The sequence below is a fragment of the Hydra viridissima genome, unplaced genomic scaffold (assembly GCF_058129835.1).
Source record: "Hydra viridissima isolate aposymbiotic clone 2 unplaced genomic scaffold, HvirCarnegie_v1 scaffold_11, whole genome shotgun sequence".
Classification (NCBI taxonomy): Eukaryota; Metazoa; Cnidaria; class Hydrozoa; order Anthoathecata; family Hydridae; genus Hydra; species Hydra viridissima.
Genome location: NW_028324310.1, coordinates 14,847,786 through 14,863,312, shown reverse-complemented (window position 1 = coordinate 14,863,312; position 15,527 = coordinate 14,847,786). Strand labels below are relative to the sequence as shown.

At 35.3% G+C, this 15,527-nt stretch overlaps 1 protein-coding gene and 1 long non-coding RNA gene across 2 annotated transcripts; one reads left to right on the top strand and one right to left on the bottom strand.

Moving 5' to 3' along the window:
• Window positions 1-1,820: 1,820 nt before the first annotated feature.
• Window positions 1,821-2,744, bottom strand: LOC149882370 (uncharacterized). The gene is made up of 3 exons (XR_016445269.1): window positions 2,665-2,744; window positions 2,292-2,494; window positions 1,821-2,188 (listed from the first exon to the last, which is right to left on the bottom strand). It is a non-coding gene; the product is annotated as an uncharacterized LOC149882370 (long non-coding RNA).
• An 11,441-nt stretch (window positions 2,745-14,185) lies between these two features.
• On the top strand, window positions 14,186-15,217 carry LOC149882369 (uncharacterized). The gene has a single exon (XM_090065932.1). The coding sequence runs from the start codon at window positions 14,186-14,188 to the stop codon at window positions 15,215-15,217; it is 1,032 nt and encodes a 343-aa protein (XP_089922058.1).
• Window positions 15,218-15,527: the final 310 nt, after the last annotated feature.

Below are 15,527 nucleotides of genomic sequence, written 5' to 3'. Positions count from 1 at the left end.
TACTTCCATTATCCAAAACGGCTTCTCCGTCCAGCATGTATGGCACACAGCTCGACCCTACGAGTGATGTGCTGACGCGACTTGCCGTCCGTGGCGAAAGGTTGATAACCATATCAACTTTCCCCGTCAGCTCGTGGTGAAACCCTTCCGGTCAGACATTACTAATCTGGTTCCCTAGCCTAAGTAAGGATATGGTTGTGGTGCCTGGCACCGTGCCCTTGGTCTATGATGTTACACTCACGAGGGGTCAGTCCCCCTTACAGCTAATTCCCTTACAGCTCATCTCGTAAGCAATCTTGGTTGAGCCAAAGTTGACAAGATGAGCATCCGGATACAGGTTAAGAACATCATAGCATTCAGTCCAATGGAGACTACTTGGTAATGCGTGACCTATTTCTGTCTCCAGCTCAGTGTACCTCTCCTGATCATTTGATGCGAGGATGTGATTATCAGGCTGACCCTTGCAATCTAACCCTTCTAAGATCTGGTTCATCCTCAGCTGTCATCCTTTCCACCCTTTAAGCTTTGGCGGCGCTCTGAAATATGAGATTGTGTTCAGCAATCGATCCAAGGTCATCATATCTACTGACACTGGTGCTGCTGTTATCTATAGTCTCAATAACATCGCTCTCAAGTTTTAAACTGTCTCCTCCGCCTCACTATCTGCGGAAATTGCTTTCGGCGTACAAGGTTGCTTTGCTCTGGCTTTCGAAAAATTTATTCTTCATAGGAAGGTTAATCTATCTGGCTAACCAGCTGGTTGTTTAATGTTAATGTTGATTGCGAAATTTGAAATATACTGTTATTGCCTGCCCCAGCTCTGTTACTTTTGCATTACCTTTCCTAACCAAACTATCCCTAGACCCTTAATCTCAATCCCAACCTCTACATTAGCTTCCACATAACCTTTTTACGCAAACCTCTTTAACTTTAACACTCTTCATAATACTAACCCAATGATAAAACAAAGCATTATGTATAAAAGCACCGCTTTCACAATATTATTGGTCTATATGTATGGAAAATCGCCTGCAAGACGCTAGAGAAATAGCAGACAGGGTCGCTTATATGGCTTAAATCTTATACCAAATATAAATTTGTTTTTCAAAATTGTTGTTGTTGTTCATTTTACGTAAGCAAACTCCTCTGCGCGTTTTACGTAAGTAAACTCTTAAATCAGCACAGTCATTGACAACTTTCATGTCCTCGATTACTTCAGTTACAATATTGAAATCTTCCCACATGTTTTACTCACCTGAGGCAACCTCCAGGAAACCACAATCTGCAATCTCTAAAAAAGAACACTTTTTTTTCTCCCTCTCTTTGTTCTCGAAAGCTTAGAAAACTTGAGAACACGCTTCATGCATACTTGCATAACTGCTCAGATATTACAAGGAGCTGTAAGTAGAGGAAACGAGTGTAGTATGTGTTAAAAGTTTTATTTTTGTTTTTTATAAGTTCATATTTGGAATTTTAAACTTATATTTAAGATAATAAGACCCGTTTGTGGGTATCGTTTTGAATTTCGCCAAACTTTCAAAAGAAAAAAGTTACTTAGGTGTTAAGTAGGCAGTTGGATGTCCTTTAAAACAGTTTCCCTCACCTAAAACTTGTAAGACTTTTAGATGAGGGCAACTGTTTTAAAGGACATTCAACTACCTACTTAACATCCAACTGGAGTCAATAGCAACAGGGGCTGTGTTAATTGCAGCGTAACATGATTTTTTAGACAAAAGAAGATTAAAAATAATATTAATAATATTATTTACATTGGATAATACAAAATATTTTTTTTAGGTCATTCTCTAATGAACTTACAAAGTTCTCTCTTTTTGTTTACCGACTTCTGACGTGTTTGTTTAATTGTTAACAAGAACAATCACGGCGACAATGATGACTGCAGAAATGATGAGCAAAGTTGCCTTTTCTTCCATCCATTTTCCTTGCTGATTCTTTATGAATTATTTTTGGAATTTAAATCCTATTTATCGGGTTTTTCTTGGCCTGGGTTTTACCTTTTTTTCTAGAGTAGAAACGAAAAATTTTTGTTAAAGATGAGGATGAAAGGATATCTATTGGATCACGTTACAGTCAACACAGCAGCATACGTAACAATTGACACCACATAGAATTTTATTTGTTTTTTGTATATTTTTTCTAACCACTCGAAATGTTTATCCATGAAAAGCTAAAGCAGAAAAAACACACAAACTGATTACCTCGAAATATTTGTGAGTAAAGCACCTATAAGTTTTTAGAGAAAAAATATGTTTCACTAAAAGTTTATTTACTTTTTTCATCAATTTGCAAACTTTCTTCTACAACGAATCCGGGGTGCCCAGGATATATACTCGAACTAAATACCAAAGAGCTTGACAGCTTTCTGTTTCGCTCTGCAATTCCATTTTAATCCATTTCCTACAAATGACAGTATTATTCACCCTGTTTCATTCCACACCTGGTTACAACCGACACTGATCTCTCTTCAACAAATCTAAATTATTCACACTCATTTATTACATAGCACATACCAATAGCAGACACTGCATTGATTTTTCGTGTTCTTGAAAGTGCAAATAATATCTCATAAAAACAAACACTGCAGCGCTTTTTCGATCTCTTAAAAGTGCAAATAATATCTGGTAATAGTTTAAATTTGTTTACATTCAGCAAGTCAGTTGTAAAAATGTTTAAACATTCATAAAAGATTAAGATGGCTGGCAGTTATTACAGATACAACTGTAAATGTTAACAAGACTACTATGATTCGCCGGTTCTGAGCCATTGATACTTTTCCTATACTTAATGAATTCAAGATGTCGTTGTTTTTTAAAAAAAGGTTCTGACGCATTAACACTTTTCCTATACTTAAGGGTGATCATGTTCTGAGTTATATTTAATGAAAAAGATAGTAGTGTGTGATTATGTTTTTTTATTATCATCATCATCATCACGGCCGAAGAGTTGATCATAGTCCATAAAATTAAAACAGGGTTTTAGTTTGTAGTGTCCTAGGGCAAGGGTGTGAATTCCGTCTTGTAAGATGTTCCTTTTGTCGTCGTTAGCGCTGAGTGCTACTTTGTTGATTTCTTCGGTGTAGTAAAGAGTGAAACGGTAAATTTTATATATCTGAAAAATATATAAAATAGGTTTTTTAATGTGAAGTTTGGTTAGAATCAAGGAGTTCAGATGGGACAGGTTTTTTAATTATATATTTATAATATCTTGCTAGCCTTTGTTTTTGATAATTTATTTTTTGTTCTTCTTCTTCAATTCTCATTATGCGCATCTGATCATATTTCCATGAATTTATTTTCCCTTTTTTTAGTTCATTTAATTTTTCTATTTCTTTTAACAATTTTTTACATTGCTGATTTGCTTCAATCTCTCTACTGTTTTCTTTGAAATCTTTATCTAGGAGATTACGTGTACTGATATAATGATCATAATATTTGAATACGTATGTATAGTACCTGTTTGATTCTTTATCAAAAATTTTAAAGGAGTATGTCATTTTTATATAGCAAGAAAAATTTATTTATATCATTTTAAAAAGTTTTTTTCTTTGTACAATTTACAAGAGATTTTCATAGAATGGCGCCTAAAAAGGGAATGCTTGAGAAGGGTGAGTTTGGACCGAGTAATAATCCAGATCCAATAGATTGATAACCTTTTCCATTTTTAACAAAGAGTCCCTCACCAATAGTAGGTTTTACCCAAGGTCTTAAAAAGATTCCTGATCCTGCAGCAGTCATTTTCATTCCATTTCCATTCTTTTTCAAGTAAACGATTCCTCTTCCTGCAATTTTATCAACCATAGCAGAGCCAGCAGAAGAACCTACACCTGCTAACAATCCAGTGGCTAGAGCAGGAACTACTCTTGTTGCAAGAGTGCTGCCTAACATACCTAATAACGGTAGAAGAGCTCCAATGAATCCTCCTTCAATGGTTGAGTTGTATGCAATTTGTTTTTTGCTTAATTTAAGAGTGACTCCTTTACCAGCTTCATACGCTTTTGTAATTTTGTTCAATTGCGCATTAGTGATAGCGAGAATATGTTCGCCTTCTAGATCTGAATGAGATAGTCTTATATTGACATCAGTCTTTTCTTGAATGGCTTTTTTTATTTTGTCAGATTGACTTTGTGAGATGTTTATTTTTACTTTTTGGTAGTTGTTCATTTTTTAAATAAAAGAAAAAAATTATCGCTGAACTGCGCTGCTCGTAAAAAGGTCTTGAAGTACAGAGGTTATTCTTTCTCTAACGTGAAATCTGAGGATAATGTCTTCACCTCTAAAGTCGATCAAGTTACCGTTTTGATCTACAATTCTTGTTTCCATTCTTGAAATTCTACCCACCATGATAGGCAAGTATATCAAGTGAAAAGGCTTTTCGCTAATTTTGTAGCCTGGAGGAGAGTCTGGATGAAAAGAGTAAATGTCGGATGTTCTTTTTCCGTTATCATAAGATGATCCAATAACATCGTTTGTGATTCTGATGATGGTTATATCGTCTATTCTCGAAAGTGATTCAGACTCGTAATAGTCAATATAACTTGTGACTTTATTTGGATCTGTAGGATCTTCCTTTTTCTCTACATAGGTATATTCTTCTTTATTAAATCCGAGAACAGAGGCTAAACTGTTATTCACGTTAAAATCCACCCAATATTTTGTTGTAGATCCAGGTTTTCCAAATTTCAGAGTAGCTCTTAAAGTGGTTAGGTTTGCACCGATAACAACACCATCCTCTCTATACAAGTTTCCAGTTTGTTTTTTCATTTCCTTCTGAAGATAATCATTAATCTCGCTAATTTCATACGCTCCTTCTTCGATTTCAATGGTGTAGCTGTTTGAACCGGCGTTGGGACTGTATCTGAAAACATTATTTGTCGAATTGATGTTGGTGTAGCTGTGAACAGTGTCAAAACCAACAAGAGCCATTTCATACTTTTTATTAGGTTCGAATTCAATGGGGTTGTCAAACTCAGTTTGGATGACGCTGTTTCTTACGGTTGGAGTTTCTTTTTTTGCTTTTGCAAGGAGATAAAATCCGCTCATCTTTTTATATAGAGTTGGGAAAATAAAAATTGTCAAATCCGCTTCGATATTTTCCACAATCCTTTTTTGAGGATAAATCAATGACTGCAAATCCGTGAGGTTGAGACCAGCAATATTTACAAAACTTTTTAAACTCTTCTATTTTTATATCGCTAGAAACATGATCTTGGTAAATGTGGTTAATGTTTTTCGAGTCTTGTGGAAACAGGCAAATGAAATTAGCGTTTTCTCGGATGGTTTGTCTAGGTAGCATAAAATAATTTTGAGCGAGGTAAAAGCAGTCAACGTTAGAATGTCTTCCTCGAATATAGTATTTTTCACATTTGTTTTGTTTGGTCAATTGCAAATCGTCAAAGATCATTAAATTGTTTTTGGATGAATCAAGATCTTCTGGTTCTGGCACATCGTCTGCTGTTTCAAAAAATTGGCATTCCATATCCTCTGTGTTATTCCATTTTTTTGAAATTTCATCAATAACACATTCAGGACTTACGTTTAATTGTTCAATTTTGCTTTGAATGTTAAACAAATCAAGAATAACCTCTTTCGGTAATTTCTTCTCGAATGAGTTTTTTAATATTTTATATTCAGGCTGAAAAAGAGATTTTCCAAACACTTGCAAATGATTGTAGTCTAACCATCCAGGTCTTAAAAGTAAATTGAGCAGCAGCGTCGTTTTACCACAACCTGATTTTCCAATAATGATTCCACGTATACTTCTAGGCAAAAGCTTGTTGTTTTTCCTTTTGCTTTTATTTACATTCCATGACAAATCAATCACTTCCATTTTTTATTATGTTGAATATAAAAAAATGTATTGCGTTAAATGTAAAAGAATAACAGAAACGAGCAACTTGCACCATGCTATAAGCAAAAGCAATAGAAATATGCTTAAAGGAACTTGCGTCATTTGCGGAACGACTAAATGCAAGTTTGTTTCTGCGCATGCTCTTAGCGGAGGAGACTTGGTAGAATCGATCAACAAACTCTCAAACAAAATAAAGCTTCCATGGGCAAAGTTTCCAGGAGAAATGCACGTTCCAGGTATGAACTTTGCAGGACCTGGAACCAATTTAGACAAAAGACTCACTTCCACGGATATGTATCAAGAGTGGAGCAAACCTGTGGATAGAGTGGACAATGCTGCATATCACCACGATTTAGCTTACAAGTATTTTAACGACAAGCAAAACAGAAATTTAGCAGATCGAATGATGCTTGAAGAAATGGATTCTATACAAAATCCCACTCAGAGAGAAATAAGCGAGCGAAAAATCATCGAGCCTATCATCAAAGCCAAAGCCAAATTCGGATTAGGTGTATCCGCAAGCGAATCTAAAAAAAAGCATCGGAGAACCTGAAATGGACTGATCAACTTGCAAACGAGCTTCATAAACCAGTAATACATCATTTCAGAAGAAGAAAAGTGTTTGTGAATGACATTGATGAAATATGGGCTGTAGATTTAGTTGACATGCAAGCGTTTTCAAAATTCAACAACTGTGTAAAATACTTGCTCATGGTTATTGATGTGTTTTCAAAGTATGGATGGATTGTTCCGTTAAAGAGTAAAACTGGAGTTGATGTAGCTAACGCTCTAAGCAAAATATTTGAGGAGAGAAGGTGTACAAAGATGTGGGTGGATAAAGGTAAAGAGTTTTATAACAAGCATGTAAAAGCTCTAGGTGTGCAATTATACTCCACTGAAAATGAAGAAAAAAGTTCTGTTGTTGAACGATGGAATAGAACGATGAAAGAGAGAATGTTTAAATATTTTTCAGCCAACAACACTCATAAATACATTGACGTATTAGATGAAATGGTGAAAAATTACAACAACACAAAGCACTCTTCCATCAAAATGACTCCAGTGGAAGCTAGCGATGAAAAGAATAAAGGTAGGGTATGGTGGAATCTGTATGGAAAGGATCAAACATTACCAGCAAAACCTAAGTTTTCCATTGGAGATAAAATGAGGATCACTAAAAAGAAATCGCATTTTGAAAAGGGGTATACACCGAGATGGACAGAGGAGGTTTTTACTATATCAAAAATTCAGTACACAGACCCGCCTACGTATAAAATATCAGACCATCGCAGCGAAGAAATACAAGGTACATTTTATGAACAAGAAATGCAAAAGACCAATCAAGACATATTTAGAATTGAAAAAGTCATTCGAAAGCAAAAGAACAGATCTTTAGTCAAATGGTTTGGATATCCAGATTCATTCATCTCGTGGGTGAATAATGAAGAATTGATACGTTTGCAAAAATAGTCGCGTCGTTTTGTATGGCAAGAAAAAAAATTTTTTGATTTTGAGTTAAATAAATTCACGACAAGAAAAAAAATGAATGAGATAATGAATAAGATGATTATAAAAATAAATGTGCTTGAAGCTGATATGTATGAATGCATGAAACATATTGACTTAAATAAGTTCATGTCTAGCTATCAATTGAAGTTGAATGAATTACGTTGTAGTATGTATGAAGCAGTGAATTTAGATAATATGGAAGATATCCTTGAAAAGATGTATTATCTTCATGAAAAATTGGTTGATGATGAGTCTGAATTGGAACTGAAATTTCAATTTGATATGGGAAATATGGAATTGAAGACATACATAATTAACTTGTCTAGATACTGTGGTATAACTCATAAAATGATTTATATGATGAGAATGTTACTAAGTCCTCGTCAAAGGGTTAGGGTAATAAAGAAGTGATCTTTAAAATTCAAAGATTTTCATTAATCCGAAAAATGATATAAATAATTTTCTTTTCTATATAAAAGAAATGAATTTTATTACGATTGAAAATTTTGATGAGAGCAAATTATCAGTTGGAGAAATTTACGCGGCAACAAAACCAGTAGTATATCAAAAAGTACCCGTAAAATATTCTTATTCAAATGGAGATGGTCCTCTTGTATTACGAACACCTACATTATTTTCGTATGGTGTATGTGAGAATAAAGATCCAGCAACACAAAAATTGACTGGCTATTCCATGTCCTTCGTTTGCTTTGATGCTAAAAAGGGAAAGACAGAAGAAGAAGAAAAGTTTATTAGCACAATGGAAAAGATTACTTTGTTTATTAGAGGTGAAGTGGATAAATTGTCAGCCAAACTTAAAAAGGGAGGAAGAAAAAAGCAAATTAATTCAAACGAATTGAGTATTTTAAAATATAAACCTGATCATCCTGAAGTATCTCCTGTGTTTTATGCTAAAATGTTTATAAATAAAAATGAGAATGACGAAATACTCATTACTTCAGTATTTCATAGAAAGAGAACAGATCTTGATATACAAAATGGAGTCAAAGGGGAACGTAGTAATAAAAATTTGGTCAGATCTTCTGGACATGATTTTATCAATCAAAGATGTTATGCCATTGGAGGACTTAGAATTGAGGGGGTGTATATTGGTCCTTCGATTGTGTCTATTCAAGTTAAACTGGTCGAAGCCGTCATCGTAAAAAATGCAACTTTTTCTAATAGCATCATGATGTGTGAAGACTTGAATTTAGAGGTGAAAGAATCGGATAATGAAATAGAACAGGATGATGAAATGTAAATCACTTGTGAATTTTTTTTAAAATTTTCTGAATTTTAAAAAATGATCAACGTTGAAGGAATTGTACTACCGAACAAACCTCTAACCAACTTTCAATTAATAGATGCTGTGAAAAAGCTCAAAATTAAAAACTTTAGAGGTGTGTTTGTGAGGGATGAATTACCAAAAAAAACAAGAAAAAAAGAATGTGGAATTGTCAACACGGGAGATTCTAGCACAGATGGATTTCATTGGGTCTGTTGGTATAAAGATGGAGATAAAAAATACAGCTTTGACCCTTATGCTCAGCCTCCTCTTGTTGAGCTCATTGATTATTTAAAAAGTCCGGTTTATTATAACAGTGAAAGAGTGCAATTTGGTAATACTTCTTATTGTGGTCACTTGTGTCTTTACGTCTTGAAAAAATTGCAGGAAGGGGATGACTTTCAAAGCGTTGTTAACACACTTTGGTGAAAAAAAGTCGTGTCTATATAAAATGATTGACAAATTTGGTAGAACTGAATTGGGAAGGTATTTTTATGATCCTTCCTCATCAACAACAATAACAGGTGATCTCTATGTCAGAACGGATGGAAACAGCACCATCACTGCAGATTTAGATTACAACTCTCATAAAATCATCAATTTGGGTGAACCGACTAACGCACACGATGCTGCTACTAAAAATTACGTGGACACGCATTCGTCAGGAGGAGGAACGGTAATTGGAGCTGCAGACTTGGATTTGAATTTTCATAAAGCGATCAATTTGAACGAACCGACTAATCTTCATGACGCCGCCACCAAAAATTACGTCGACGTCAGCTCGAGTCTATGTGTTAAAACAGACGGATCCAGTACCATCACGGGAATCATCGACATGAACTCTCACAAGTTGATCAACGTTTCCGATCCAACCAATTTAAAAGACGCTGCGACAAAAGGGTATGTAGACACCAAAGTCTCTTACAACAATATTTCATACACCGACATCAACATGACTTCTCACAAATTGACTAATCTGTCGGAACCTACATCAGCTTCGGATTCAGCTACGAAAAATTACGTGGACACGCATTCGTCAGGTGGAACATCAGTGGGCACTGCGGACTTGGATTTGAATTCGCATAAATTAATCAACGTGCTTGATCCAACCAACGCGCAAGATGGAGCGACAAAAAATTATGTGGAATTGCTGTTACAAAAATCGAGTTTGACCAGTGTCGTTCCAGGATCCAGTTTTACCAGTTTAGGGTTTAAGTCTCAGACGGTTGCGGCGCTAACCACTTCTCCTGTGTTTGCGTTTTCTGGAAAATCAGGAGTGCTGAGAAGATTGTGGCTGGCTTTATACAGCACTTCTGGTACGAATATTCCAGGCCAAGTTTTCATTCGAATCTTCACTGACGGAGAAATCAATGTGGGGAATTATGCAGAAACAACAGAAGGAATCGGAGTGGATCAAACAGGACTTGCTACCGATTTGCTTTTTTCACCATTGGGAGGAGCTTTTTACGCCAATTCTTTGCAGGGATGCAACATGTTTAGCACCACTTCCTTGGGAGGATATTTCACGTTGGACATGCCTTTCAGAAACGACATCTCCATTCAACTCGTGAACAGAAATGCTACTGCCATCACGTATTGGATTCAACCATTCATCTCCACACTTGCTTCTATTCCTGCTTCCATCCCTCTTTACAAGCTGTACTGCAGAACGTTTCGATATTTGGACACAACATATGGTAGCGAATACGTTTTGATGAACACCAACGGGAAAGGAAATGGTGTGTTGTTGAAATACATCAGAGTGCACATCATCGGCGCCTCTGGAAACTGGTGGGAATCTAGAGTCAGAATGTATGATGGAAATTCACCTCCAGGTAACGGCACTGTACTTACTCCTTGGACACCGTACAACACCAACAATTACACGTATTTTCCAGGATATGACGGTGACAGTATATGCTTCTTTTCATCCTCTGGACTGGAAGATTTTTACTTGTCGTCGTGGAACGGATCAAATGTGACTTCATTCAACAACAAATCGACTGGACTTTTGTATCAATCCACTTCATCCATCGGCTCTACATCCACCATTTCTTTTTACAGAAATTTCGGAGAAGGAGATTCTATGCCTACTGTCGCAGCTGGTAGAAGACTCGTTGTCACGCTCAACTCTGGTGATGCTCAAGTCGGTCAATCTGGAAGCTTTTACCTTCTTCTAGGACAAGTCTATTATTACGCCTAAAAATTTCACAAGTGAAATTCCATGGATCCAAAGGATCTAATGTACAGATGAAAAAAATTTTTGAAAATGACTTAAATAAATTTCTATTGATATAAAAATGAATTACAGACAGCGTGCGATAATAGAACGAATGAATGCAATGGATGAAAACGTAACTTGTGAAGATCTGGATAGTCTTGAAAAAGATGTGCTAGAATTACAAAGAATAGGCGAATTAACTGATGATATACTTGAAATGTATGAAGATTTAAATGAGTATAGATAAAGTTATTATAGAAATAATCGTTATGAAAGCGAAGATGATGATAGCGAAGATGATGAAAGTGAAGATGATGATAGCGAAGAAGAGGAGAAAAGAAATAGAATGATTGAAGCATTGTGTGAAGGTCTTCATAAGGATAAATATAGAGTGTGTGCTTCTGCTGCTTAAACAGATTTTTAATTCTTTTTGAAGAATTGAAAATTCAAGATGGAATGATGTATTAAAAAATAATTTTTTTGTAATAATAAAAATGGAAACTCAATATAAAAAATTTTTTCATTATGATCGAAAGGCGTGTAATAAATCATTTCTTTTTTTCGACAAGTATTTGAAGCACCCTCCCTCAAAAGTAGGAACGAGATATGAAATATTTGCTCAAAAAGACATCACACTAATTCATCTGAGTCATCAGAAATTAACTTTTATGTTTGGAATAAAACTTAAAAGCGGATTAGCTTTAGTGAATTTAAGAGAAAGCCTAAAATCAAAATTGGATTATTTCAATCACAGCATGATAATATCAGAGTCGGTGGATAATGTGATCATGGAAATTTACAATAACAGCAAGTCAAATGTCATTATTAAAAAAGGGGAAAGTTTAGGCTTTGTCATTTTCATAAATGAGTGAAAAAAAATATTTTTTTTCGTTTAATAAAAATGGAATACAATTACGATGCTAAATCTAAACTTTATCCAGTTCTTCCAACAGCTCCTGCAGATGAAGGGCATAGTTACCGTCTTCAAAAAATAAGCGAGATTCAGAAGGAGATGGACAACGAGAGGAAAAAGAGAGTGCATATGAGCAAAAAGTACCATCGCGCTTTCAGAATCATTTCTTTTGTAGACACTACGTTGCAAGCAGGTGGTGTTGCGTTTGGAGTTGTTGGAATTGGAACTTTGAGCACCATTGCTGCTGCCCCTATTGCGATTGCGTGTGAAGGTGTAGCTATTGGAATGGGGTTTTTATCCATTGTGGGAGGACAAGTCAACAAAAAACTAGCATTAAAAGCGGAGAAGCATGAAAAGATCAAAGTGTTGGCAGAGTCGAAATTGAACACCGTCAACAGCCACATTTCAAAGGCTTTAGTAGACAACGTTGTGAGCGATTCAGAGTATGAATTGATTTTAGACGAGCTTCAAAAGTTTAAGAGCTTGATGAAAGAAATAAGAACTAAAACAAAAATCAACATTGACGAGATAACCAAAGAGTCGTTGATCCAAAAAGGAAGAGAAGATGCGATAAAAGCGTTCAACAATATGTTTAAGAAAAATTAAAGATTTTTCCACGGATCCAAAAGATCTAAGAAATCGTAGATTTCCACGGATCCAAAAGATCTAAGAAAAACTAATTTAAAAAACACAGATAAGTCTGCGTTTAAGTTTTTTTTTCTTGTGTTTTAAAAAATGTCCTTTTTTAAAATACTAGATCCAAACAAGAGAGATGAAATTGTGAAAGAATTTGTTGAAAGAAGAAAAAGAATCTATCAAGATAGTTTGAATGAAAATATTTATGATGCTAATCTTCAGACTGATTTGAGCAAGCTTTACAAGCCTCTGATTGAAAGCAATGAAAAGATGCAAAACGAACTAAAGAGCATTGCATACAAAGAGGTTGAAAACACTCCACTGGCTTTGACTTATCCAGAAAGCGAGCCGTCGTCAATTAAAAGAATGAATTTAGGAGGTATTGCGAGTTACTACATGGCTAAATATGCATCGAAAAAAGAATTATGCGATAGAGTTTTTGGAATTCATGCAGAAGGTGGAAAATTACATATCGGTAAAGAAGAAGTAACCATCGATGAAAACGATATCATTATTGGTGGAGAAAAGTATAATGGAACAATAGGACTTTGGGAACTAATTTCAAGGTCGAAACCTGATAAAACCAAGTACACTGATGACGACCTTAAAAATTATGAAGATATACTTATTAACACTCAAGCAATGGAATCTAATGCAAATCCAAACAAGCCAAAAGCTTCAAGAGCTGAAAAATACGTCACAATTATAAAGCCTATTTGGGAAAAATTCATGATGAATAAAAATGGTAAAAAAGGTCATGGTGTGATTATACTTCCGAGCGATCCAAATGCTCTTGTGGAAAAGCTCAACTTGAGCATCGCTGCATGGCATGCTGGGAATAAAGAGTCGAGAAATGTGGCTGTTTCCATTTGCGATGAGCTGTTGAGACAAAATAGGATTAATAAAGACGAGTACAAGTCTATGATTTCGTATATCGATATGAAATAAAAAAAAAAATCTATGGAAATAAAAATGATCGTTTATAGAAATAGATATGTTAAGAAGCATATTGTGGGTGGAAGTGGGATAATTGACACGCTTAAGAATTTCTTAAGAAGAGCAGCATCTTCAAGCGCTTCAAGAGCAGCATCTACTTTAGCTAATAAAATTGCAAAAACTGAACTGGGAAGAGAAGCAATCATGGCTACTAAATCTGCAGGAAAAGAACTAGCTTCTACAGCCATTTCCACTGCTAGAGATGTGGCTATTGATAAAGGTAAAAAGACCATTGAGAAATTGTATGCCAAGACTGGAACTCCAAAGCCTCATGAAGGTTCAAAGAATGATCTCAGCCTTAAAAGCAAAGAAATTATTTCAAGCATTGTTAACAGAGCAGCAGCACCAGTTATAGATGAATATTCCATGTTTGGATCAGGATTGACGAAGAACAATGCGATTAGAATACAAGACCTGGTAAAAAAGGGAAATGGGCTTTTAATTGCATGAGGATTTCCACGGATTCAAAGAATCTAAAAATTTTTTTCTTTGACGTATAAAAATGGCAAATTCCGATGTTTTAAATTTTACAGAAGAGATTATTGTTGATGAAGAAATTGAGAGATTCGAGTTTCATGAATACGAACCAGTGAATAAGAATCTAAACGTGGATGGAGAAATAAGAATCAATATTGAGCAGCAAGATTTGTTCACGCTACCATCTGAGGCTTACCTTTTGGTTGAAGGAAGACTTTTAAAAGCAGATGGAACTTCCTACGCTGATACAGACGTCGTTGCTCTTGCTAACAACGGTATCATGCATATGTTCAGTCAGATTTCTTATCAGTTGTCGAATCAAGAGGTAGAAACCATTTACGAACCTGGACAAGCTACCACCATGATTGGATACCTCAAATATCCAGTAGAGTTCCAAGTGTCTGAAGGAATGAATCAGCTGTGGCAAAGAGACGTAACAGCTTTAGCAGATCTTGTTAACAACACTGGATTTAAGCAAAGACAAGATTACATCATTACAAAAAGTGAAGAAAAAGGAACGTTTTCGTTCTGCATTCCTTTAAAGCACATTTTTGGATTTTGCGATGATTACGATAAAGTGCTCTATAGATTTAAACATACACTTGCTCTTGTGAGAAAGGGTGACAGTGATGCTATTTTTAGAACAGCTGCAACAGCTGCAGGAAAAGTAGATCTAACTAAATTATCTTTGTTTATGCCTCATGTCACACCCTCTGTCGCGAGTAGTAACAATCTTTACAAAATCATTGAATCAAAAGTAGATGTTCCATTTTCGTTCAGATCTAGACAATGCGATACCATCGCTGTTCCTGTATCAAACAACTTTAGTTGGAGGCTAAGCGCAAGATCTGCTAGTGAAAGACCTAGGTATGTCATTGTTGGATTCCAAACCAATAAATCTGGAAGTCAAGAATTAAATCCTTCAGTCTTTGATCACTGCGATTTGAAAAACATATATGTCACCTTAAACAGTGAAAGGTACCCCGCTGTTGATTACAATTTAGACTTTAATAACAACAAATACTCAAGAGCATATAGAGACGCCTCTAAGTTTGACAATAGACTTTATGGAACAAACGAAATTATAGCTCAACCCAATTTGTCAGCCTTAAATTATAGATTCATTTGCCCTCTTTTTGTTTTTGATGTAAGCAAGCAGGCTGAGAGGTTAAAAACTTCAGTGATAGATGTGCAAATAAAAGCTACATTCAATGCAAACGTTCCTGCAAACACTCAAGCCTTTGCCGTCCTCATTTCCGATAAATTGCTCAGGCTTAAATCAGATGGAAGCAGAATGAATATTGTTTATTGAAATGTTTTCAAAATATTTTTTTAATAAAAAAAAATGAGGTATACGAAAAAGGATTTGAAAAAATTACTGAAAGAAAACGGAATTTCTAAAACGTCAAACAATAAAATATCGCTCATGATGCTTGCGGTTGAAAACAACTTGATTGATAAAAACGAATGGATTAAAGACGTGAAGGAAGAGCGACCAGTGGGTAGATCGAGAAAGGAATTTAAAAATCTTTTAAAAGAAGAATAAAATGATACAGTTTTTCCCGTTTTTTCTAGAATGCAGTATCAAAGAGACTGACGCAAATAAAAAAAGACATCTTGAG

Excerpts from the sequence above, each read along its gene's own strand:
- LOC149882369 (XM_090065932.1), top strand. The coding sequence starts at position 14,186 with ATGCATATGTTCAGTCAGATTTCTTATCAGTTGTCGAATCAAGAGGTA.